We start from the raw sequence: 27,500 nt of genomic DNA, 5'->3' as shown, positions 1-27,500 counted from the left end.
CTTAACTTTTGAATCCTTGTAAAGATTTACTCCAAGTACATCATAACTCGATGATGAACGCTAAGACATGAATCATGGAAATGACTAGGCGAAGTCACCTTTGTTCACACCGTGAGGCAGGGTGCACTATTGAATTCACGTTTATGTATACTACGTTTATGTTCGATAACGCTTTAATTAAAGTAAAAGGGTAAAGTCTGCATATGAGCTACGGGGCCCACCCATAAGGCCTACGCTTATCTCAGCTTTCTGTAGCATGAAGCGACTGAGTCAGTTTTCTACTACCCCCTGGATTTGTATGCTAGTCCATCCCAGGGTTACAACCAGCATTAAATTCACCGGTACCCATTTGTAAGCCTGGGTAGAGAGAGAGGCACTGTGAGATTAGTGTCTTGTCCAAGAACAGAACATAGTGTCTTCGGCCTGGATTCGAATGTGCACTGCCCACCCCTGAGGCGAGCGCACAAACATGAGGCCACCGAGCCACCCACAGAAAAATATGTCATCTCAAGGGTCAACCCGATCGAAGTGCAAGGACCTCGCCTTGAGAGCACTGCCTCCTTGATCACAGTACCTAAGTGCGATGAAGCTAATGATGAGGCCACCGGGCCTCCGCAAAGTACTTACCATTTTCGTCAACTTCCTCATATTTATAACCGAACTCAAAAGACTTCTTGAACATTTGCTGATGGGTGTACAATGGGAAAAATGGTACAATGACGTCGTGCCTGTTGTGGCCAATGGGTGCGTCGAGGAGAGAAAGAACAGAGGCGTCTTTGTTGTACTTGCGGAGCCACTTTTCATAGATGCGATCCACGAAAGAATGATGCAGAAGAAAAATTGGATCATTGGCAGATGGGGGTACGTCTCCCATGATTCCCCCAATAAAGATGTGAACCTGGTTGTGCAAGGTGTGGACGTTGGGCAAACGATATCCAGTTTTGGTACTGGCGTAGCCTTCGAGGATGTTTGCGAAATTGCAGCTCGACTCTTTGCTGTAAGGCGGTAGGGCGAAGGTTTCAAAGCGGAGAGCAAAATTGACTTCATCTTTGCTTGGAAAAGTCATTGTGTATCCTTGGGTCTTGGCTTTTATTTCCCTTTCCTTCTTCGTCGAACGCTCCAGCCTGGGCTGCCGATTTGTAGGATCACACATTAACAACAGGTTATTGGTTTGTTCTGCAGTGCAAATGACGTACCAATCTTTAAAATATTTGCCTTTCACCACGCCGTTTTCTTGTTGTGTCACGCCAAGTAAATCTTCAGAGCAAATGCTAGGGTCACACTCATCTTTACTTAAGGTCCAATCCCAGAAAGGAAGAGAAAAATTGTCATCACCGGCAATTTCCTGCAAAGTTCTCTCCCAAGCAAGCAGGTACAGTCGATGCCACGAAGGAAATCCCTGGCCGTCATGCGCAAAGTCAATGTCTGCATCCGTTTTGTTGTTTGGATGAATTGTATCACGTGCTGCGTAATAATGCATCCACACGAAAAAGTCATAGTTGGTGACGTTGTGAAACAAGGACGCGGGGTCTCCACCAGCCTGCACGGTCCTGTAGATCACTTTGTAAGGAGTCAAAGTCACCACATAATCACTTTCAAAGTACTTGGACATGTTGATGTATCTCATGTAGCGATCCTTCTCCTCGGCTGACAATCTGGCAAAATTCTTCCTCGTCAGGATCTTCTTTTGGTTGCAGTTTTTACCATAGTAACCAAACTCGCACTTGCTGCAGTCATAACCAGCGAAGTTTGATTTGCATTTGCAGGTTTTGTTGTAGAGGGCATTTGGCCAGTCGTGACGATCGTCCTCCAACTGGAATGCCTTGTAATGACTGTAGGTAAAATTCCATTCACGAATCGTCAACTCCTGGCACGTGCCTCTGTTGCCATCTCTACCACAAGGCGCACTGAAGCCCTTTGGGATCGGACAGCACTCTTTGCTCTTCAAGCTGTCGAGCGTGACGCAAACTTTAGGAAACTGGCCTTCTATCAAGGGTAAACTGACAGCAAAAAAATAAGGCAAAAGCCAAGTGAAAGCGACTCTTTGACTCATCTTGACCTTCCTAAAAGCAATAAAAGCGAGGATCGTTTATTTCCAAGGAAATTGTAAATTACCAGGAAACACAAAGATGCACACAAAGAGTCTATTTGTCAGGAAAACTGAAATATATTGCATATCATGCGTATTTTGTGGGTACTAAATTATACTGCAATCAATGAGCTCATTCAAATCTCCTGCGGTAAATACTTTTTCTTGCGATCTCGACGAACTCAAGAAAAAATAGGGGGTCCAGGCTAACGCAAGATTTTTGACTAACGTGAGATGCAGCGTTACACGAACCATCCAAGAGAGCAAGTCAACCTCGAGTCGCGAGTCAACCACGAATCAAGTCAATTTTTTCTTCTTTTTTTTTTTTTTTAATTTTTTCCCGAAAAATGTAAAGATTGTTGGAAATAAAATATGTGAATATAGGTTGTCTTAGCAGTAAACAACGTTAACAGGACATTTAATAACAGGCTCACCTCGATCGCCGCTCGCGCTATCTTGTAGTCTTAAGCAACATATTTCCCAGAGGAACCTGGGATCGTTGGATTTCGTGCTCAGTCCCACAAACACCTGGTGTCGTTATGGGAGGGTAAGTGACGTAGTATCCCGGCTTTCCAAAAATCTTGCATCTATGTTCCAGATGTATTAATTTACTAGCAAGCATTTTTACTTATTTCTTACGAAAGTGACCGCTTGGAGACCTTCGTCTGTATTTGCGCAAGCTATACTTGTGTTTGGTGCAATTTCGATCACGCTAATTCCAACGTACTGCCCTTGGATACTTTGACATAGCAAATAACGTGACTTTGCCCCCATGCACGTTTGCCATAGTCTGGGAGAGTGAGCACCGAACAACGAGCAACGAATGGGTTAAATCATCGCTACCGAACATTGTTACGAGTAACATGCAATCCTACGTCACTAAAATTGTCGATGATTACATCTCATCAGATATTGATAACGTTCAAAGATCTCTTGCAGAAAGTATCAATTTTGATGCTGCTGAAATCAGAGATCGACTTGGTGACTCACAAAAAAAGTTGAAAACGTTTATAGCTTCAAATCATTCCAAGTTTACCACTCTGAATCAATAGCTATCTGAACTCGTGAAAAAGATAACTGATTTCGAAGATAATGACGGACTTTCTCAACAAGTTGATGACTTGGAACAATACACAAGAAGAACGAGTGTCAGAATTTATGGCATTGCACAAAAAAGTAAGGGGGTGGTCTAACTTTTGAATGTTTAGTAATAAAAACCTAAGACTTTCGCAGACAAATAACGTCACAAAGGTTTGTATATTGATGTGGATAACGTATGCAAATGTGGTCACGTGACTTGTTACGGCTACAAAACTCAAAATAAAAAAAGGCAACAGTTTATGCTTCAATTTATTTCATTTCGCTACTATTACATTAATCAAAATGCTAAAAGAAAACGAACCGTGCTTGGTCTTTGATAAATATGTCTTCAGTTCTGGAAATATACGGCATTTTGTACTAGTGCCCGTTCCCCTTTAGAAAGTGATTTGTTTTATCGGACATTTATTTAAAATTATCTGGAAATGTCCAAGCACAGAATTGATGTACCCAATAGTGTTAACATCATTAAGGTAGATCCAGCCACCAGAAAATGATAAAACGTGTTGCCGTTTAGCTGAGATTTTTGTGCTAAAAATAACTTTGACATGTCACGTGATAATCTAACATCCTATATAGCAGTTAAGGTTTCAAATCTTATTGCTGTTAACGATGTCCCAAAGTCATTTCGTGTTATATGAAATGGCTCAATAGTTAGACCACCCCCTCGCTTATTTTCATAAAATAGATCTGAGCCCAGGCCTTAATTCACCTGAGGAGCCAGAGGAAAATACTGATGACCTAGCCATTGATTTCTTTAAATCTGAACTTGATTTTGATGTTGCCTCAAATGATACTAGTAGGTCTCAACTAGTGGATAAGAAATCTGCTGTGAAACCTAGACCTATCATTCTGCGCTTTACCAAACACAATTCTAAAGTTGCGGTATTATCTGGTCGTCGCGTGCTTAAAGATCGTAAACGCCCATACAATATCCAATATTAGTTCTAACTGGTTATTTTGCCCCCTTCATTTAATGCCTGATTGTGTTAAAAATCCATGCTCCATATGTAAATTTAGAGTTCATAATATCCATAAGGCTATATTCTGTGACATTTGCCACTTGTGGACACATATGAAATGTACCTCACTTTCTCTCTCTGAGTATAATGATCTGACCAATTCTGATTATGACGGGTTTTGCACTAATTGCCTGGCTGACATGTTTCCTTTTGATCATTTTGAAAATGATACTGATTTTCTACTTGCTCTGTTAGATTTTCAATCCTCTTTAAACCTTGACAGCTCTATCATGGAATCCAAATTTTCAATCCATTTCTAGAAGAACCTGACACTTACCAACTTCTTCATAATTCTGATGTTGACCCAGACCTCAATTTGCTCACTTGAAATTCAAAGTTATTATTCCGTTGTACTTATTTTAGCATCAGACAGTTTAGTAATATGTTCCCTGACATTTCCAATTCTAAATGCTTCTCATTATGCCATTTGCATATACGCAGCTTGAAAAAGCACTCGGTTGACTTACAAGAATACTTATCCACCCTTAATACATCTTTTTCAGCTATTGGTTTATCTAAAATTTGGCCTATATAATATTACTGGCTACAATTTCATCTTTTAACCCCAGACCCACTGGATCTGGAGGTGGTGCAGGCATATTTATTTATGATGCCTATGAATTGGAGCAGATACGATCTAGGGGAGTCCCATAACAATGCATGTCCATGAATCTGTCTTTGTTGAGATTCTCCAGCCAAACAATAATATGGCTGCTTGCCTCCCAGCATCCAAATAGAAACTTTTAATGATGACGTTAAACAAGTCCTCAAAAAAATTGGCTTTGAGAACAAATTATGCTTCCTTCGTGGGAACTTTGATATCAATGTTCTTAGTGCAGACTCACATAACCCTACTAGTGAATTCATTGTCCTTATGTACTCTAATGGTTTCTATCCCGTTATCTCTAAACCTACCAGGATCGCTTCTCATTCTGCCACTTTAATAGGTAACATTTATTCCTAATGATCTCGACAATGACAAATTCAGTGGTATCCTTTGGTCAGACATTTCTCACCACTTACCAATATTCCAAATTACCAACTCTCCTCTTAAACTTGGAATCAAACCCCTGCTTCTGCCTAAGCATCAAATAACTACTCGCAACATGGAATCTTTTCGTTGCCACCTTGCCTCTGCCAACTGCGATTTCACATAAACGTCTTCACCAACTGAAGCATATAAATCTCTTTCATGGATTCCATTTATTCTATCCATGATAATGGCTTTCCAGTTAAGATTGCTAAAGCAAAAAAACGTTCATCAACCAAACGTAACCTTGGTTTAGCTCAGGGCTCCTAAACTCCTGCTGCAGGAAATATTCTCTCTATAGGGAATTCTGTAATAACCCAACACCTACTAACAAAGCTGCATATTCTAAATTTCGTAACAAATACAACTATATAATTAAATTATGTAGGAAAAAGTACTACCATGACAAATTAACATCTGTACGCTCATCATTAAAACAAACCTGGTCTACAAGTAAAAGCGTGGTCTCCTCGAAATCTCATTATTCTAGACCCTACACTAATATGAAAGACAACAGAGGTAATATTGTTAATAGCCCTCAACAGTTACTAGCAAGTTTACCAAATTCTTTACTAACATTGGTCCCTGGCTAGCTGCCAAAATTTCCCACGTTTCTGTTGACCACAAATCATATCTGAAAGGTTCTTTTGCGGATAGTTTCTTCACCTTGTATCGTTCTTTGAGGTATGGTCTCGAGAGAGACAGAGGATTTTAAGCAGCACTCGAGCGTGTGTCTCTTTTACTCGACTAGTTGACAACCGATAGGCACCCGTCAGGGTTCAAATTACATAAGGTTAATAACTATGTGATAAATGTGTAACTGATTATATGATAACGTCACATCTCCCGTTCCATAGGGAAGAAAGGAAGAAAGAAATAAGGATAATAGCAAATAACTAAATGTCACTGTCCTATTAATGCATCTGTACTAATCAGGTATCGGTCGATGTCTCTATCCGGTATAGCGTTTACTGAAGTCACTGGAAGCGTACAGCTGGCCTTACAACTCTTCCGCTCCTGGTGACGACTGGTGTACCTAGTGGCTTTGCATGTTCCTGTTTTTCTTCCCTTGGTGTAACTGGGCAGGTCCCAGTGTTGTCCTTGTCAGGAAGGTTCTTGCGCACTTCCTCTGGCAGTTTAGTTTGTTTAGTAGTCTGTGGTTCTGACGTTTTCACCGGATCCGATGGTTGTCGCTTAGATGGAGGTGGAGGTGGTCCGTCAACCTCTGGCTTCATTGGTTCTTTAGTCTGCCGAAGTTGTCGCCGGTTTCTGCGGAATACTCTCCCATCTTCTAAACGTACTTCGTACGATCGTATGTCAACTTGTCTTTCAACTTCTGCTTTTGTCTAAGCCTTTCTGTTGCCTAGACTCTTGGGTGGCGCAATGCGCACTGTGTCACCTGGATGGAGTCCTTGCAATTCTTTGGTACCACGGTTGTAGTAAAAGGTCTGTTTGGCTTTCTGCTCTTTGAGTTTCTGCTCGATGTTGTCAGGTATCTTGGGCTTGAGCAACTGTGTTGATGTTGGGAAGAGGGTTTTGGTTCGACGTCCAAAGATCCTCTGAGCTGGTGATGCGTTGATGGATTCTGATGGCGTGTTCCGCCAATCAAGAAGTACCAGGTAAGGATCACTACGGGTTTCAAAGGCTTTCCTCATCAGCTTTTGTGCGGTGTTCACGGCATTCTCTACCTTACCGTTGGACTGCGGGTGGGCAGGTGAGCTCGTCAAGTGATCAAATGAGTAAGCGCGTGCAAACTCTTGGAACTCGGCAGATGAAAATGGTGGACCGTTGTCTGAGATGACTTGATTAGGGATCCCATGTCTTGCGAAGTGAGCTTTAACTTTACCAATAACTTCCTTTCCCGTTTTGGATGATAGCTTGTCAATTTCAAAGTAATTAGAGTAGATGATCGACAGTCATCACTACAAACGTCACAAAAAGATAAGAATGACAGAATTCCATTCACCCTCACTTTCCACCCTCATAATCACGCAGTCAAAAGTATCATTCTTAACAAATTTAAATTACTCCAAAATGATCCCGAGACTGGTAGACGCTTTTCGCACCCTCCACTTATTTCATTCAAACGCGACAAAAGCGTAGGCAACCTTTTAGTTAGAAGCGCGCTCAAAACTAACCAGCAACCGGGTACTTTCAAATGCGCGCGCTCACGATGCAAAACTTGTCTTTTCATTGTTAACACTAGCAAGATATCGGGACCTGAGCAATCTGTTAAGATCACCGATCGTTTCACATGTACCTCCGCAAATGTCATTTATTGCATAACCTGTACGTTATGCAATACATTATACATTAGCGAGACAGGTAGACGACTAGGTGACCGATTCCGCGAACACTTTCGCGATGTTGATAAGAATGACAAGGATGCATCTAAGCCAGTCGGTCGTCATTTTAATCTCCCTAACCACTCCAAAAAACACATGGCTATCCACGGCCTTTCCCTACATCTAGGTACGACGGAAAGCCGCAAGAATCTGGAACAAAACTTCTTCTTCCAAATCGGCACCCTTAATCCTCACGGTATTGACGAACGCTTTTCATTTACTAATATATTCCTATTTTTCACGTTCCCATGTTACCACCAATAGCGTAGCTCCTACTCTACTATAAAAACTACACGTAACTCACAATTCCTTGATTCGCTCTGACGAAGGGCTAACGCTCGAAACGTCAGCTTTTAGAATCTCTGTACGGTGGCCAAGTTACATTATCAACTCCGTTGATAAAACCAAATTTACCGACCCAGCACCGCAGTTTCTTTAGAAACTACCCCCTTCATTCAATTAGAGTAGTAGTCCAGCGTGACAAGGAAATCTCTGTTTTCAAGTTGGAACAAGTCCATTGCCACCATCTCCCAAGGGCGGGACGGGATCGAATGGCTGATAATAGGTTCTTTGCCTTGTTCTCGTTGGTAATTGTTAAAAGTTTCTAGTCTTCTACATCTTTGTTCATGCCAGGCCAGTAAATGACCTCTCTGGCTCTTCGTAAACATCCCTGAATGCCTATGTGACTGGAGTAGAGTTTCACCAACATGCTGTCTCTCAGAGCGGAGGGGACAACAAGTCTTTCTCCTTTAAAAATGAGGCCGTTCTGTAAGGTGAGCTCGTCTCTAAATGGGAAGTAGTCATGGATGCATACTGCAACTTCCGATTTCTACGGAGGCCAGCCTTGTCGGATGGCTGCCTTCAGCTCTCGCAGGATGGAGTCTGCTTCTGTTTCTGCTTGCATCTGAGTTTGTGTAGTTTCTGAGATAGGCAAATATTGTGCCATGTTGATGACTTCGACGTTTCTTTCAGTTTCACCTCTTAGCGTTTTAGAAGCTGTCATTTCTGTTTCAGAGGTCACTCTGTAAGCTCTGCTTAGTGTGTCGGCCAGAACCTTTTCAGTACCTTTCTTGTAGGTAACATCCAGGTCAAACTTCTGTAGTCTTAACAGCATGCGTTGCAGTCGTTTAGGAGCACTAATCAACCTTTTCTTGAATATGCTCTCGAGGGGCTTGTGGTCAGTTTGGACCTTGACTTATCGGCCGTAGACGCACTGCTCGAATCTTTCGACGGCAAACACGATGGTTAGCATTTCTTTTTCAATTTGAGCGTAGTGTGATTCCGTCTCTGTCATGGAGCGAGATGCATAGGCCACTGGCTGGACATCCTGCAGGAAACATGCACCTAGCCCTCTGTCTGATGCGTCGCACTGGATCGCGACACTCGCTTTAGGATCAAAGAACTTGAGGACGAGGGCCTCGGAGATCATTTTCTTAATGGCGGTTAAACTTTGTTCATGAGCGGCGTCCCATTGGAAATGCACATCTTCCTTGAGAAGGTCTCTAAGAGGGACTGTCAGTTCTGACAGGTTTGTCGCAAACCGTTGTAAATAGTTAAGCATTCCAAGCAACCTCTTAACGTCTTGTTTCCAGGTTGGTGATGGCATTTCGTTGATCCCTTGGATCTTGGCTGGATCTGATTTCAAGCCGTCGGCCGAGATGATGTGGTCCATAAATTCGACTTCTTTACAACGAAGCTTTAGCTTTTCCTTGTTAAGTCTTATGCCTTTGTCGCGGGATCGTTGCAGTAGGGCTTTGAGCTTTCTGTCATGGTCGTCCATCGCGTCCCTTTCGGTATTCCCGACACCGTAGACCAGGGTGTCGTCGAAGATCAGCATGACACCGTTAAGACCTTGAAAGGCGTTGTCAAGCTTTCTTTGGAACTCTTCCGGCGCTGGAGAAATTCCAAATGGCATCCGGGTCCAGCGATACCGGCCCCAGGGGGTCCCAAAGGTGGTGAGCATACTGCTTTCGTCATCGAGTTGTACATGCCAAAAGCCGTTCTTAGCATCAACCACGGAGAACACTTTCGCATTGGTTAGTTGAGCAAGGAGGTCGTCGAGTAGAGGTACGGGGTAGCGGTTTCCCTTGAGGACTTTGTTAAGCGGCTTCGGGTCGATACAGAGACGTATCTTGCCATTTCTTCTTGTAGCGACTACCATAGAGGATACCCAATCCGTAGGTACCTCTACAGGGACTAGTATGCCTTTCTTTACACGTCGGTGTAGTTCTTCCTTTAGTGTTTCTTTAAGAGCAAACGGACTTTGCGTACGGACAGGACTACTGGAGGGACTGGCTTGTCTACTTCTAAGTGGAGTTCTTCTTGGAGCTGTCCGTCTCCTTCAAAAACATCTTGGAACTCGTTTATGATGTCACGGTGTACAAGAGGGCTATCAACCGACATTATGTTGTCGGTGTTAACAGTGACGAGTTGGAACTGTTGAATTGCTTGTGCCCCTAATATGGGCATATGGCCCTCTTTCACAACTACAAATTCCAGGGTTAGGGCTTCGTCATTCTTTGGATTGACAGTTTCAAAGCTAGCCGTTCTAACGCTTTCAAGGTGGTTTTGTTGAACATTTGCAGCGTTTTCAGTCGTGTTGTTTAGCCTGTCAAGGGCTGGATCGTTAGCAATTTGCTTGTATTCATTGACAGGTAAAATGTTGACTGTTGCACCACAGTCGAGTTGGAATCTAACATAGTGATTTATAAGGCGCATTGACGGAAAGATCTTACACGGGCAATTATCTTCCCTGGTTGCGTCTATTGACTCGATATAAAGGAAATAATCATCATCCGAATCTACGGACAGTTCGTCGACTTCATGTACAGCGGGCTTAGTTTGCCTTCCTGGGCACACCGAGGAACCCGAGAAGGGATTTAGAGTACCACAATCTTTGCATGATTTGTTCCATGCTACACACAGTTCTTTCTTTCTCGCGTGAGACGTCATACAAAATTTACACTTTATCAGCGGGGGATTCAGGGTGTTGTGTCCCTGGCCGGAGCCTTTATTTCGTGGGACTGGTGTGTTTCCCCGTGGGTGTCCTGTGGTTCGCTGCGGGTATCCAGTGGCTCGCTGTGCGTGACGGGTGGTTTGCATAGCATTGATTTCATCACTGGTGATATCTCTAAAATTCGTTGGTTCTGCAGATATTAATGCATTTCTCTAGAGATAATTTTGGCTCAGCAAGCAGTTTTTTCTTGTACTGTTGTCTGAAAGTCCTAAAACAATTCTATCTCGTAGTAGGCTGTCTTTCAGCTCGCCAAAATTACACGTCTTCACCAAAGAACGTAAGGAGGTCAAGTATGTATCAAATGACTCACCTTGTTGTTGGTCGCGCTTATTGAAAACATACCGTTCATAGATTTCGTTGGTCTCACCGACGCAATATTCTTCTAGGAGCTCTAGAACTTTGTCGATATCGGTCTTCTCATCCTCTGAGGCGGATGTCAAGCACGTCAGGCCCGACACATGTCAACAGCGTGGCCACTCGAAGGTCTTTGCCTTGAATTTGGAGTCTTGAGGCGATCTCGTAATTTGTCCACAAGCGTTTGAACCTTTTCCAGTTGGCACTGAGGTTGCCACAGAGTTCGAGTTTAGGCGGTAGAGGTATTGTTGGAGGTATAATGTGAGTCACGGGGTTCGAAGCTCCCGATGAAAGAGACGTTGGGGGCTTGTCGTGGGACAGCTTCAGGCTACAAAGTTTGCGACAACCGGACAGCCATGCACGGTTTGACAGTGGTATAGGGTATGGGGGTACCAGCCCAATTTAATCATTTACTAAACCCAACCTCATACTACTTTCCACATGATGGCTAACCAATTAGGTGAATTAACTGACGAATTATCAGGTAAAGCAATCACTCAATTTGTTTCAACAGTACCGTACGGTTATTAACAAACAAAAGTTATGACGTCACAGCACAGCTGTGCCGGCCTAAAACAATCTGGATGACAAACTTAACTTTTAAAACAATCTTATTAACATGCTAATAAGTCCGATGAATCAGACTAAGGTAACGTCCCTAGGGTATGACATCATAGACTTCCTGTTTTACCGAGAATGTGAATATTTAAACACATTTTATGCATCACCTCTTCACAAAATGATTTCACAAAGTTGAAAAGTTTCACTGAAAAATTTCACAATTGTGAAGTAAAAATATGAAGTTTGTGATTGGTAAAAAATCACGGGAAAGTGTCGTGATGTCACGCAACTAATGTTTGATATTATAATGTCCGTACGCGTAACTGATTACCCCGCCTTCTAAAATATATCTTTTGTCGTCGAAACAACTGAGTGATACTTTATTTATTTCGTAACTTCCTAGTTCATGATTTTGACTTCTTATTGTTTTCATCTTATGGTACATCTGTTTGTTTTCGAATAGTGTTTGTTTATAATTTTCATGCCTGATATTATTTTTGATGATATTCTTCTTGAATCCCTTGGCAGTCTTCTTGGCCTTTCTGTGATTGGTATACCTGCCACTTCATCTTTGAATTTACCAATTACTTTTTTATTTGTCTTGTCAAAATATGGAGAATCTTGTGAATAATGACTGTTTTATCTTTCCAGAAGTCTGAGTAGACATCATCAGCTTCAATTTCATAGGTCAAGCTGTCTGTGTCTGTGAATAATAATTTCGCTTCGCTACCGTATTTTTGTTTGATATAATTATAATGAAAATCATACATTAATGTCTTGCTCAGATCCAAGATGCACATACCCACATATGCCGGACTGTTTAGGGTAAGTGTTTCTTTAATCTTATGCACTGCCACTATAATTTCATTGAATATCTTACTGCTAACATATGTTGGTTTAGCAGCCATTTTCAATAGTTTTTTTTCATCACTTACTAATCTGACATCTACTCGTTTTCTGATGTTTTCCATTGTTTTTCCGAATACACTGTTGTTCATAAGCTTGAAGAAGTCTTTCTCAAAAGCATTCTTTGCATCTGTTCTCTTCTGTGTATTGAAATCGATATACTGTTTTAACCACTGATTAACTTCTAGTACTCGATGGCTTTTAGTTAATTTTAAACCAATATCAGTGAATAATTGTAGGTTTCTATAATGGAGCACGTATTTTTCTTTGTTGCTTAATGTTGGTATCAATTTATGAACTAAACCAGTTGATATTTTATATTTCTTCGCGATGTTTTTACAATACGCAGACAACATATTTTCAGTTACGTTAACCTTTTCCGGTCCCAGTGGGTAGTCATTATAAAGGTCATGTAGTTCTTCTGGATATGCTAGGTCGACTTCTAGTATTAAACCTTTATTACTATCTTCTTTATACTTGGCTAAGTCTATCTTATCAATCTGGTTTTTAGTCATCCATTTGAAACCACCAGTTGGTAAATATTGACTCATTGCCCAACCATACAGATTATTCGCGTCTAGATACATGATATACTTTGAGGGCGCCTTCTTATTGTATGTTTTCATGTATTTATTATTTGACTTTCCGTATCGATTAGCAATATATGATATACCAACTCGCATACCCTTTTCAATAAATTGAAACATGTCAATGTCAACCATAAGCTCTAATTTAATGTCAGTCATCTTCAACATCGCATCCCATGACAAACCTGGAGATGTAAAATAATGACAAGGGTCTTGTAGTATTCTAAACAAGTTTTCCTGAAGTTTTCAAAGACATCAGCTAATAGAAGGATGTCAGATTTAAGATATAACACTGATATAAATCATGGTATTCTCCCATTGTTTTAAGTTTAAATGTATCTCATACATTTTGAGCATGTTTATAATCTTCATCTGTGATATGCTCATTATTCATAATACTAAGAAGTCCTCTTTTGTTGGCAGCTTTTCATCAAACGTATTGAATGAATCCATATAGTCATAGGGGTAGACTCCCTTTTGTGACATTAAATCAAGCTTTTTACCTTTGAATTTTTGAGAGGTATATTTCAATGATTCTTTTGGTAGATTACTGACAAGTTTTTCGGCCAAAGCAGAACTCATGAATTGGAAACTGTCAATGAAAGTCAGATTATTACCAAGCATGAAAGCCATATATTTTTCCATATTGTTGGGTATTGCATTGATGTTCATTTGACATTTTTCACCTTTTTTATTTGTATATGTATGATTCTTGACTATTTCACCAATCTCTTGCATTATAAAATGGCTGTCATACCCACGGAGATTATGGAATATAACAGGAATTTTATCAGTTTTTCGAAAGTCAAGATTACAGTCTTGATGAGCGGATCCGCTGTATTTCCCTGTAATATGACAGTGGTCTCTGACTATTTCATCAGTTTTATTGTATTCTTTTTCACATGTATGACATTCCTTTGCTTTTTGAAATTTGTCCTCATCATCTTTTGCCATTTTCAATGATTTGTTGAATTCTTTTTTGATCATTTTTTTGCAATATTTGACTTCATTTGACATAGCTTCCATGAATTTATACACAGCTTTTTTTCCTCTGTAAATTTGTACTGGTTTTGTTTATTTATCGTCATAACAACAAACAACCTTGTATCCATAACCACAGTCTGTATGCTTCTGATAAGCTTCAGTAAATGATTTGTCATTGTTTGGTTGACATCCATGAATTTTTCAGTTATAGCTTCAAATTCTACATAAATTACAAATGGATCAGCCAACTGTTTATGGAAATTATTGAATTTTAATATGTTGTTGTCTTTTGTTGGCATTTTAATCGCTTGTGTGCCATTCACTTGGATGCAGTTTTCTTTGTGATTGATCAACACCTTTTCAGAACTGAAACACTGAAGACAATGCATGCAGAAATGTCTTTGAGTTTTGTTTGGTTATACATGAACTTGTTGAAATCTTTGATAAGAACATAGTGCTTGTTTTCATTTTCTGTGGTCATGCAATAATAGATTCATGTGGTCTTCATGCTTTTCTTTTGAAACATAAATCGGGTATGGTTGTTTGTTTTTATAACCAAAAACGTTGATGTTGATTTCATTCTGCTTTTCTACTTTGTTGTACTGTTTCACAGTCACTGGGAATTCAATTCCTGAATAATCCAAATTTTCAATGTATTGTTTGTCAACGTTTTTGATTCTCTGTGGGTTTTGGCTTGAGGGTTTAGATATCGGATATGACACCATCTGAAGCATTCATTATCCTCATTTTTTATGTTGATCAATCCCATTGCACTGTTTTTTAGTTCTGGTGGAAGTCTGATATATGATGAGCCGTTCATCGGTTTGTATTTAACAATGTTAAGATAATGATTGTCAACGGATTCAATGGTCCATCCCGATCCTTCAAATATCCAGATCGCTATCTGGTTCAAAATATTTTGTTTTGATAATTGTAATGATTTGGCAATTTCTGTGTTATTTATGATTGTTTGAACTTGGCTGTTGAAATAGGCGGACTTATACACTATTTCTCCATCTGACATTTTTGTAAATGTTACCTTAAGCGTTTCAATAAATTTTAGTCCTTTCATGGATGTTAGTACACTTGTAATATGTTATGCGACAGCCTTTCTTGTGTTTTGTAGTTGCATAAGTGGGTCTTTGTTACTTTTAATATTGATTTCATAAGACTTTGTATAGCCTTTCAGAGCTTTATCTGTTTGCTCTATCTTAGTTGTCAGTAATGGTACTGGTTTTTTAGTTCTTGGTGTTGGAACTGGTCTGTCCCTGAATTCTAATGGTGGAAGAATTATGTTGTTTTCATAATCTTTAACCATTTGATTTACACTCTTAGGAGGTGTTGGGACTGGTTTGTAAGTCCTTGGTTTGGGAATTGGTCTCTCATTTGGTTTAGTATCATCTACTATGATGATTTCAAATTTCTTTTTCTCTTGCTTCAACAGCATTTTGATTACTTGAGATTTGCTCAATTTCTTGAGATCACTTTTTTTCGTATTATTCATTGAGATATTATTTTTAATAATATATATTACTATAGTTTTGTCTTTAAATAGTTGTTATAAAATTCGTTTAATGTTGGTCAATTCAAGTAATCCAATATATGGATCCGTTGAACTATAATTTGGTTTAATTTGATTCATTTTGTTTTTCTGAATTGCGTTGATGTTTTATTGATTTCAGGTGGGCGGCACCATTTTCCAGCCAGAGTGTAATTTCGACCAGTATTTTATATGTCACAGTACCATTCTTTGTTTAACATGTATTTGTTTTTTCTTTCTTTGATTTCCTTGTCAGTATATATCTTATGTCTTCCCATTATTATATCTATATGTTTTATTTTTAAATGACTACTCAGCGAGTTTAAAAAGATTTAATAAATAGCCAGAAACGATTCACATTTTTGGCTATCTGTGATAGCTATGTCAGTACATATACTGAAGTAATTGCTACAATATATGTTAGACAAAAACAAATCGAAATCTTTGCCAGTTGCAATCATATAATATATTACTTGATTGTTTGTAAGTCCTTAAACGATATCCAACGGTTGAAGTCATCACTATATCCCTTCCACTCCACCAAAGCCTGGCGCTTCTTCTTGTAATCTCTCCGAATGACTTTATCAATACGGAAAACATCCTGTCTGGCTTTTAATAATTTAGGTTCATAAAAACTCCCTTGAATATTTTCACCTCTGAGATCTTTTAGTTTGTATGTGATTGGATTAGTGTATTGGATCTTATCTATTATGAATAATTCTTCTGTCCAATTTGGTGTGTAACCCTTGTCGAACACATTCCGTTTATACTTGGATATTCGGACCTTGTCACCGACCTTAAATTTCGGTTTAGATGTTACTTGCCCCATATCACCATATAGATTAAAGTAAACAGTTCCTTTATTTCCCTTTTTGCTTGCTTCTATAGGTGTCATCTTTATGCTTGAATGTTTTGTATTATTGTATTCTTTCACTAATTTTGGTAACATATCTAAATACTGTGTATTACCTTGAGCAGTGAACTGTTTCGACATTTTGGACTTGATTGTTCTATTCCACCTAAACCCAGGACTTTTCCTCATTCTCGGTTGAATACATATGTATGCCATTTTTCTCTAATAAGTCTTTCAAATGTTTGTTATAGAACTCTTTACCTTTATCAACCCGTAGATATTGTGGTCTTCTACCTTCCTTGAATATTGTTTTAAAGGCATTCATAACGGATTCGCCTTTCTTATCCTTCAATAGGACGATCCAACCAAAAGATATCGGTATCCTTTGTTCCATTTACTGAATCGTTGCATCCCAACAAGGTCTGCCGCCCATATCTCATCAATATGATTTACAATTACATGCCGTCGAGTAAAGTTGCGTTTTATGGGTGTATGTAATTCATCTGCTAATTTTTTTTGCCAGTTTTCTTCACTCGACGGCTTTTTCCGTTTTTTGGAACACCAAGACCAAGCTTTCTTTTTGTTTTAATGGCATACATTGTTGGTGTAGCAAACCATGGCCTTTGTCCGAATGGTATTGCTTTTATACTATCTTCCATAATTTTATCAGCTGCATGCTTTTTAGCTAGGTTATCTCCAGCTTCATTATATGCTATATCATGTTGCTGACAAACAGCATCTAATTTATTTATTGGATCTCTATATTTTGGATCATTGCTATTCAATCTATCTACTAGTTTTGTACCAGGTCCACAATAATTATACTTCTTACCCGTTGGAGTTCTCAAATGCAGTTCTCCAAGCTTTGCTAACTGTTTTTGAATATCAAGAGCACCACCATCGAGATCTTTTCTGTTTCTTGTGTATTTTTTATTTGGTCTGATTTGTGTTGACAACTGATTCAAAGCTTGTGATCCAACATTTTGAATTGCTGGATTAAGCTTATCCAAAGCATAATCAATGGTTTTTTTCTGCAAATTTGGATCACGTACCATTTCTGATGTGTAATATCTACCCATTTCAACTGCTTTTTTACCAAGATAAGGTATTCCTTTTGTTAAAAATAGTTCTGCTGCTGCATTACCCATAGAACCTAATATGCCCGCCCCTTCAGACGGGCCAATCAGTTTCCCCGGTTCTTAACAAATTTGGTCTTTGTAATACCGCATTCAGCACAAATGCATTTTAACATAGTTCGACCATTTTTAGTTCTTTCATATCTTTCACTACCAGCAACACATTCAGTGACTTTCTTCTGTCTAACACAATATGATTTTACCATTATATATATAAGTTAGATATTTCTAAAATAATGTTCGATAAATCTCTCATTTTTCATTGTGTCATATATGTCTTCCAATATACACTTCCAATAGATTGTAATACGAATTTCCCTTATTCCTTTCAAAGTATAAACAGAAGTAGCCGCATGTAGACGTTTTTACATTCTGGATCTGATTATTTTGATGAAGTAGAGTCACATTCTTTCTTTTAGCATGATTTACAATCTCTTGAAATGAAGGCATACCGAAACTATCAAAATAATTTATAACGTTATCTTTAACATAATTGCAACCCAATGGCTTCCACTCATATATGAGGGTTCAAGATTATAGATAAACAACGCCTGTCTATGGTTATGTGGAACTCTTTCATCCCTTGACAGAACATCATCTATTGGTATATTTAAATATCTACACCATTTAATCAAATCATGATTACTTAACGGTATATCTTTATGCAATTTTGGTTTTACAGTATTGCTCCTAATAGTGGGATGCCATTGAATGGGCTGTTCCTCCCTAATAATAGACCTTTTCCTGACTCTTTTTTGGTAGCCTTTTTTTTTAATCCCCATACCAATGGTATCATTTGACCAAGATCCAGAAAAAGGGAGTGGTGTCATACCTATTCTTGGAGCCCCTTTACCCTTACTAGTTCCAATTCGTGGAGCGCCTTTTCCAGTTGTCTTTTTTATAGCCTCATTAGCAAGTGGGATACCAATACTTGCCAATAAGGTCCTGAGAAATCCTCCTGGTTGTGTTTTGTTGGTTTTATATGGACACCTGAACCTGATTGAAGGGCATTCAATAGATCCTGTTTTTGTTTCATGGATAGAAGATGCTTATATTCTATCAGTTTATTGATTTTGTCTTGTGGCACAAGAAAACCACCTGACTGTTTCCCTTTTCCAGATATTGCTTTAACCAATTGGCTAGCTCCTTCACTTGCTAGTCCTCCTAAAGCAGAAAGGCCAACAGTTTTGGCAATGGTTGGTACAAATGCCCGACCTAGCGTCAGAACAGAAGACAATAAACTGCCACCGACTTGCTTTCTGATGTTGGTTTTGGCTAATTTAATATCCATTCCTTTCATCAATCGTCTGTTCTTCTCTAACCTTTTTACAACAGTTGATGGGACATACAAAGTGTCATTCCCATGAAGAGTCTTTTGCGAGCCTTAAGACAATCGTTTCCCTTTTATGGTAAGCGCTACTCGGATTCTTTTTCTGGTTTTCCGATAATTTTACATTTATTTTAAGTTGAGTCATTTGTTGTATATAATATATGTTATATAATTTTACGGTTATAAAACATACATGAAATAAGGATATATTACTAATTTGGTTATTTACACTGTAACCAATTCATTACCCACCTTGTCAATCACAACTGTTTTGTCATATAAAACGATAGCATGTACGTTGAAAGGACTGTCTCCTGCACTGTTTGCGTTCAGTTTATACCTAAAATTCAACTGTTTGGGGTCTCTTGTTACTCTCTCTGTTTGATATGATAGATCAAAAAAGGTGATTGGATACAGGCTGTTATAATTGGACAAATTCAGTTGAGTGCCGGTGTTGTAATCATTTTTTCTCATCCCATAGGACATTAAATCGTTAAAAATCCTTACTTTACTTTCACTGTCATATTCAGTTTCGGGATAAAAGACACCATTTCCATATTCCAAACGACATGTTGTCAAATAACTACCATTTCCACGATCAGCATTGATATTACAGGTATCGAATTCATATGGATTCGCCTCTGCATTGTTTGATTTAGCCCGTTGTAGATATACAAAGATAGCCGTGACATTATCAATACTGGAGGAGGTCTGGAAAAATCCAAGGCTATGTGTTAGTGCTAACACTTCATACATTTCTCTGCTATACGTCCATTTACCCGCAGTCAAAAAGGAACTGACAAACTTATCGTATAGACTGTCCTTTGGAGTTAATTTCGGAACCCATAATAGAAATCTGTCTGTTACTACCCTTCCATCATCGACTCCATTGAGTTTTTGGAGCAATTCGTTGTCATTTTGTAGCTGTATCTTAAATTGTAACTGCATAGGCACGAGCATCTTATCCTGAAGTTCTTCGAAGAAAGAGTACCTTTTGAATTCATATGGTTTCATTTATATTATTATGTTATATTAAATGCTTTTCAAAATCAATGAGAAAGATGTATCTGCCCCATTTAAGTCAACCACTCTTCTTTTTCCATCAGTTATGTATATTCTGATACTATTTATAGTAGTCTTATTCACAGGATTAAATGTAATTATTCGTGGTTCGATGGTAAAGGAATAACGTGGTTGGAGTACACTGGTCGAGAAGGAATAAATGATGTCTGTCTCCTGACCGTCTACAAGGCTTTCGTTTATCAAATCACAATGGACACTCGTGGACCGATGTTTATGTTACTTGTCAATAATGTTTTTATCAAACCCAATCAATTTATTAAAACTACTTGATCATAAATCAAGCTGATATTGATTGGCTAAACAAATCGTGACTCGAAATGTTGCATCATCGAATTCAAGAGTGATAGGATACTTGTCACCTGTCTTCGTTATATTTTGATATATGCGTTAAACGTAGTATAATTCCAGACTCCAGCTGAAAAGTAATATCGTGAAATGTTGAACCATTATCTGAGCTATATTTAATTAATTGATTACCATATGACGAATTTACATTAAACCATGTGAAAGACACGTTAATAATTCGTTTAAGACCGATAAAATGCTGCAAATTACTATCCAAAATGATCAGTCTATTAAATTTTGTTGTGAAATCCTTAGGCCTGTTATTTTCTTGATTTTTACACTATAAGATGATAATACTATCTCTCGTTCCGTTATATATAATACCGTTACATTAATTATATTTTAAAATACTGACTATATAATTTACTGTATAGTGGTCTATTTATTGTCGACATTTTCAATAATGTGTCCATTATAGCTACTCCAGTATTACGCATCTGAATTGATGTGTTACCTGCTAAAATTTCACCAATAATCAATTCTAATTTTTTCGCAAGCTGCTTTACATCATTGAAAAACATAACATTTCCACCTCTTTGTTTTATTCTAAGTCGACAACCTTTTATTGGTTTGACTTTATTTTCATAATGTTTTATGTATTCATTTAATGTAACTCTGGCATCATCTATTCTTTTATTTTCCATTTGCCTTTCAGCTTCAGAAATATAACCACTGTTGAATTGTTTAGTTACACAGGCCTTATAACCTTTTAATTGATTTCTTTTATTTTAGCGTCATTAATAATCTTATTGAGATATTTTGTTTTTTTGTTGAGTCATTTCTTGTTGATTTGGTACCTTTTCAACAGAATCATAATTTTGAATACCAAGATCATCCAATATCTCATTATCCATATCTTCATCATCTAATGCATAACCAATGTCATCGTCGTCATCATATTCTGGTGGTATATCCTGTGGTTCATGAGGGAAGTACTGAGGATCAACATATATCCCTTTCTGTCCTTCCATAAGATCTTGTAAGATTGTTCACATGTTGGTGGTTTTGGTACTAGTTGCTTAGTAGTCTCAGGTTGAATTCCTTCATCAAATAAATCACTAAGATTCATGTCTGGCACCTCATCCTCGATATCAATGCCGTAATTCGGAACTTCCCCCTTCTTCTGTTGTGGTTTTTTCCTTAGAAGCATCCTCAAATTACTGTCGATAACATCATCTAATTTACTAGTCACAGGTTTGAATACCTTCAGCAATGACTCCTGGCTTGTCTGTTCACCAATTTTATGTTTCGTAATTGCATTATGGACATAATTGATCTTATCCCCTAATTCAGATTTACTCTTTGCAAGTTCTTTCCATTTCAATAAACTCATTTTTTTTGTTATATAATTACATTACATAAAAATGAAAATCATATATAAAAAATAATGTTTAACACCATGTTGAACACCGCGTTGAACACCGTGTTGAACACCATGTTGTACTGAAAAAATATACCCATATAATATAATGATAATACCAAATTACGATGTTAAAGACGATGTGGTCTCAAACTTTAGACAGTACGTTATATGATTTAATGCCTGACCGATGTTTTCGAATGTTGGTATGTGGTCCTTCAGGATCAGGAAAAACCAACACATTGATGCATATGATATACAATTTATTGTACTTTGACAAAATATATGACAAAAAAACCTTAGAGCAGTCCAAGTATAAAAATCTTATGGATATGTTTCAGCCAATAAGTGATGAGGCTCGTTATGATGTTATTGAAGCAAGCAATAATCAAATACTACCAGTTTCTGAATTAACAGACGATGGTCAGAAACTGGTAATATTCGACGATTTCGTCTGTGATGAGAACCAAAAACCATTAGTCGACTATTTTTATACGGGGGAGACATAAAAATTGCAGTGTGATTTATCTGAGTCAGAGCTACTATAAGACACCAAAAGACATCAGATTGAACTGCTCGCATTTCTCTATTTATGATTTTCCAAGTGCTAATTTGCCTAATTTGCCGTGGAAAACAGTTTTCCAAAAGAATTATATGAGAAAGCAACTAAAGAACATATTGCTTCGTATATATTGATCAGCCACGGAAATTCACAACCAAAAACTTCAATGAAAAAATATAACATAACTCAATTATATATGAGTTATTCGAATGGACGGTTACCATCCTCATCAACACAAATCAGCAACAAAGGGGATTACCAGGTGTGGTTTCAAATTGACAGATGATGGGAATTATGATATCGAAAATAAAAAATTGAGAAATGTCGCTGAGCCACAATCAAATAGTGACGCAACTACCAAAAATACATAGACAATAACTTTATAAAAAAGGACGGTTCAAAACCAAATGACTGGAATTTGAACATAGGAGATAACCAAGTCCAAAAACTTGATAAGCACCAACAGCAAAAGATGGTTTTTTTTGGCAATGTTCACTAAAAATACGTTGATGACAATAACACGTCAAATCATTTTGAAAAAAAGATGGAACGTGATAAAATGTCTGGTATTTTAAACATGGACAACAACAGAATTGAAAGTGTCGGACCTGGAAGACATGGTACTGCAGATGCTCCTTACACATGTGCAAACTGGAAGCATTTTAGATTTTTTTTCGATGTAAACACAAATTCCTGGAAACATTGAAGCTCAATTTCAATTGACATCAAAACGAAAAAATAGTCAATTTGGCTACAACCAGCTTGCAAACTTCTGATGCAGCGACAAAAAAATTTGTTGACGACAACATCCAATCAGTGAACAACCAATTCCCTTCTTAATTTTAGAAAAAGCTGGATCTGTGAGTGTTACTGGTGATTTTTTGACTTCCGTAATGGGATCACAATCAACGGGTATTGTCAAGAGAAGGTTACCTTGATACTGAACTGGCTAGCTAAACCAATTGTCAATCAAGTTATTTTGCGAGGTGGGGGGGTGGGGGGGCGGGGGGGGGGGGGGGTCGGATCACACATTGACTGCGAATCTTGACATGGGTTTAAAAAGAATTGTAAATTTTACACCGAGCCGAATTGGCTATCAAGATGCGGGAAATGATCTCAGTTAAAAAATGTCCAAACCCTTTGGCTACTTATATCAAAAAATCCGGTGGTCCAAATACAATGAATCAATTTTTAAACATGGATAATAACAAGATCGAAAATGTGAAAAATTCACAAACGATAAAGATGCTGTAACTTTTGAAGCCAGTAAATGACAAAATATATGACAGCCACATACGCACACATGAAAACAGAAAAAATGTATTGAAACATGCAATGTCTGATGGTGAATTTACAAATGATTTTGGCATTCAGGACGCAAATCTGATTACTTATAATGACTACCCACACCAACAAAAAAGCATTCACTATGAAAGTTCAAAAACGACAGATGTTTCAAGTCTGCCTAAAGGTTTTACGATTTCAATCTTTTCCAAATTGCTTCGATATAATTTCAGCATCAGTATTCAGTCTGTCTTGAAATATATTTTTCAAAAATCCCCTTTTTACAGTATGGAATTTCAATTCTTTTTCAGATCCAGTTTTGAAAAAATGAATAATAATATAGACAACAGTATAACAAAAAAGTAAATTCCCGGATTTATAAGTATTAGCGTAGCCTCTTGAACTTGGGTCCCGTATTCCTTCACAATTGATACAAAGACGTTTATATATTAACGTTCAGTGTATTTTTTACAACGATAGCCCAATCCTGTTGCCATCCCCTATGTTCTGATTTATGGAATCAAAAATGAAGCAAAGAATGATCTTTATTTTCAGTCTTTTATGATTAGTAAAAAGCTTATGAAATAATCAGCAATGAAAGATTTACCATGCATCATGCCAATTGAACTGAAAGGGACATACCCTTCACACATCTCATTTTCCTTCAGACGGATATGTAAACACACAATGTTCTAATGTAAAAATCATACCCACAATAACGAACGTCTCTCAAAAGTTATTACTTCCAAACACGTTAACATTGACAGAAATAAAAATTATATAGAACAGTCTTAGGAGTAACATAAACAACGCCTTCAAATTAAAATACACTATTGTTCCTGCTTGGACAACAGAAGACGACACTACCAGTTCAGCAACACAACTCCAAACGTTTAAGGCATAATTTAATCACTAGCTTTAGCTCATTTCCAAATACCACTATTAAACACTGATGTGCCGAATGAAGATCTTAATTACTTATTGAATATAAAAATTTAACCTTAAAAATAATTTAGATGTATACTGAAGCATGCCAATCTTTACTTTCAATTACATTATTCACTAACTCGATAAAGACATAATGACTGAGTTAACATTTAATATAAGTATTAATAATGATACCAGAAATAATAAAATACATTAGATAGTTTTTTCAATGAGACACAAGAAAAACAGCCTTTAATAAGACGCTGTACTATTAAAAATCATGTTGAGTTATCAAGTTTATATCATAAACATTTTTAAATGCTGACAAAATCAATTGAAGACATTCTTCGATTAAACAATGGAGAAATAGGACTCATAGGACCACGCAGTGGTTGGATACCATGGTTCTTCTTGGAAAGAATATTCTGTCAGGTTCGACATATTACACTCACATAGCAGTCCGCATGATGCCTTTTGGCTGATTCTAATTACCATTATTCATTAGACCTAGGAGTAGCCCAATATGCCATAAACCAAAAACCTAAACCACCAATCTTATAAAAAGGATCCCCCATTATGTGGTCAGATTTCTGGATTCTGATATTGTATATTCAAAAGGATTATAATAGACGCGATATCTATATATATATATAGTATATATATATAATAATATATATAGATAATATATATATATATATGACACCGACGTAAAAGCATTTTGACTGGAATCATATTTCAGACAAACTGACAGAAGAACAATCAAGGAATTAAAAGCCCTATCAACCACACATACCATAGAAAGTGTTGGGCATACCAACAGGCAGTAAACTGAAACGTTTTAAAAAAATGGAACTTACTCGGTAATCTCTATCTATTGTTTTTTGCATCTGAAGGTTTAGCCTCTAGTCTAGCAACTGGTGTACTAGTTTTATTGCTATTAGTACACAGCAGCACTTTTGATTCGCGGCTGAATGAAAGCACAAAGACTTGGTCTCAAAATCCAAATTTGTACATATGCTTACCCCAAAGCTTTCAACATCTACTCAACGCTATAAAAGTAACAATGAGATGTGGTGATTTTAATACTTTCTACTTCTTCATCCACATCACAATGAGAACCATCGATGACTATGTCCATGGCAGTCCTATTGTCGATAGTTCCTAACTAAATATGGAATAAAAAATTCACTTACTAATTATCGACTGAATTCGATCACCCTATCAATACTTGGACTTTCGCCTAATAATAATGAATTAATATTCCATTGTCCTCTTCGTTTTTCGTTATTTCGAATACCTTTTATGAAGCACTGATCAATCCTAAATTAACTGTTTCTCACACTCACGGCATATACTATTGAGCACATTTTCGATATGGTACTTCCGATGATATACCGATTTTCCGTTCCGCCCGTATTTTTGTACATGTTCTCATAAAAATCGATATACTCCATTACCATATCCATAACCATGGACTAGACCGCCAATTTAGGGAGACAATCATATTTATTATCATTTCCTATATCTTGTCCCACTACAGCATAACTCTACCATTCTCCCATTATATCGACTTCTACTAATTGTCGAATCACAAAAGGACATGTAGACTCCTTTCCATATTCTTTAATTCATCGTGAATTACAGAATTACAACTCAGTCCTATATCATTATATATTAGATATATTTTTAATGTTATCTACAAACATGACGTCACGGCACAGCTGTTGCGTTCTACGCAAGTACGGCAAGCACAGTCGTGTTCATGTGTCCACGGAATTGACAACAGCTGGATGGCTTTCAAAATATTTGACAACATACAAACCCTTTCCTTATCGACCCATATAATGGCATCAAAAGTTACTCTTACGGGTCACTACAAACTCAACACAAACATATTGTACTTTAAAAAATATTTAAACAAACTTCTATATTTTTCTTCACATTGTGAATTTTCCCTTGAAACTTTTTCAACTTTGCGACATCATTTTGTTGAGTATGTGACGCTCATAAAGTGTGTTTCAATCTTCGCATTCTCGGTAAAACAGAAGTCTATGATATCATACCACAGAGAATTTACCTCAGTCCCTGATTTCATCGGACTTATTAGCATGTTAATAAGATTGTTTTAAAAGTAAAGTTTGTCTCCAGATTGTTTTAGCCGGCACAGCTGTGCTGTGACGTCCATAACGTTTGTTTGTTAATAACTGTGCGGTACTGTTGAAACAAATTGGAGTGATTGCTTTACCTGATTATTCCGTCAGTTAATGTTCCCTAATTGTTTAGCCATCATTTGGAAAAGAGGATGAGGTTGGGTTTGTATGTAATAGATCAAAAATTGATTAGCCATATAAGGAAAGTAGTACTAGGTTGGGTTTACGTAAATGATTAAAATGGGGCTGTACCCCCGAGCGCCCCTACCCTATACTTTTGACCTTCTCCCGGCTTTTACTTTGACACCATGTATCGTTCCGTTAGGTATGATCTCGAGGGATACAGAGAATTTAAGCAGCACTCGTGCGTGTGTCTCTTTACTCGACTATTTGATAACCGAATGATCGTGTAACTAATTATATGAATAACATCACACACCTCAGCCTACTATTTCCTGACGAAAATCTTACACTGCATAGTGTCGTATCTTAAACGTAGTAACATTGAGGGGTTAGACCGTATTAATATCAATGTGATTAAAGCATCTATTGACGCATTGGCATCTCCCTTTTCCTCAAAATCTGTAACATCTCCTTTTCTTCTACTGGTATTGTTCCTGATCAGACTTCAAAATCAGTAAGGAATTCCGATATTCAAAAGTGAAGACATCAACTATAATAAAGTTCACTAATTACACCGGGCCCATCAGCAATTTTCCATGCTTATCCAAAATTCTGAGAGTGCCATGTATCATTCGCCTTCTTAAGTTAAATTTCTATGGTATACGAGGCGACCCCTCTAAACTGGATGCAAAGTTATCTCAACTCTCGTTTTCAACTATGGTCTAAATTGACTCCTATAACTCCCCACGTCCTGCATTCCTATTAAATGTGGTGTTCCCCAGGTGTTCTGTACTTGGCGCACTATTATTTCTTTT

The 27,500-nt window shown here is 37.7% G+C and overlaps 2 protein-coding genes, 1 long non-coding RNA gene and 1 pseudogene across 5 annotated transcripts in view; 1 reads left to right on the top strand and 3 right to left on the bottom strand.

Annotated features, from left to right (window-relative positions):
* LOC137968129 (uncharacterized) overlaps positions 1-11,695 on the bottom strand; it is a 197,285-nt gene extending 185,590 nt beyond the window's left edge. Inside the window, exon 1 of the mRNA XM_068814755.1 lies at positions 11,683-11,695. The gene's annotated coding sequence lies outside the window, so the exon portion shown is untranslated. The remainder of the gene's footprint in view (positions 1-11,682) is intronic.
* LOC137968133 (uncharacterized) overlaps positions 1-15,901 on the top strand; it is a 50,613-nt gene extending 34,712 nt beyond the window's left edge. The window contains exon 3 of the long non-coding RNA XR_011116631.1: positions 15,675-15,901. This is a non-coding gene — a long non-coding RNA (uncharacterized lncRNA). The remainder of the gene's footprint in view (positions 1-15,674) is intronic.
* Positions 1-27,500, bottom strand: part of LOC137968130 (tyrosinase-like) — an 80,244-nt gene that overhangs the window by 2,101 nt on the left and 50,643 nt on the right. For 2 of the 3 annotated variants that reach the window (XM_068814757.1, XM_068814756.1), the window contains one exon: positions 628-2,063. In XM_068814757.1, the coding sequence (XP_068670858.1) occupies positions 628-2,053 (1,426 nt within the window). In that variant the 5' untranslated portion in view covers positions 2,054-2,063. Of the gene's footprint in view, positions 1-627; positions 2,064-13,106; positions 13,206-27,500 lie in introns of those variants that run through there. The other variant, XM_068814758.1, reaches the window with a different exon arrangement.
* Positions 9,820-11,347, bottom strand: LOC137967434 (uncharacterized; annotated as a pseudogene).

Source organism: Montipora foliosa, chromosome 8 (assembly GCF_036669935.1).
Source record: "Montipora foliosa isolate CH-2021 chromosome 8, ASM3666993v2, whole genome shotgun sequence".
NCBI classification, from domain to species: Eukaryota; Metazoa; Cnidaria; class Anthozoa; order Scleractinia; family Acroporidae; genus Montipora; species Montipora foliosa.
Note: the sequence above shows the minus strand (reverse complement) of the source record. Positions and strands in the feature narration are given on the sequence as shown.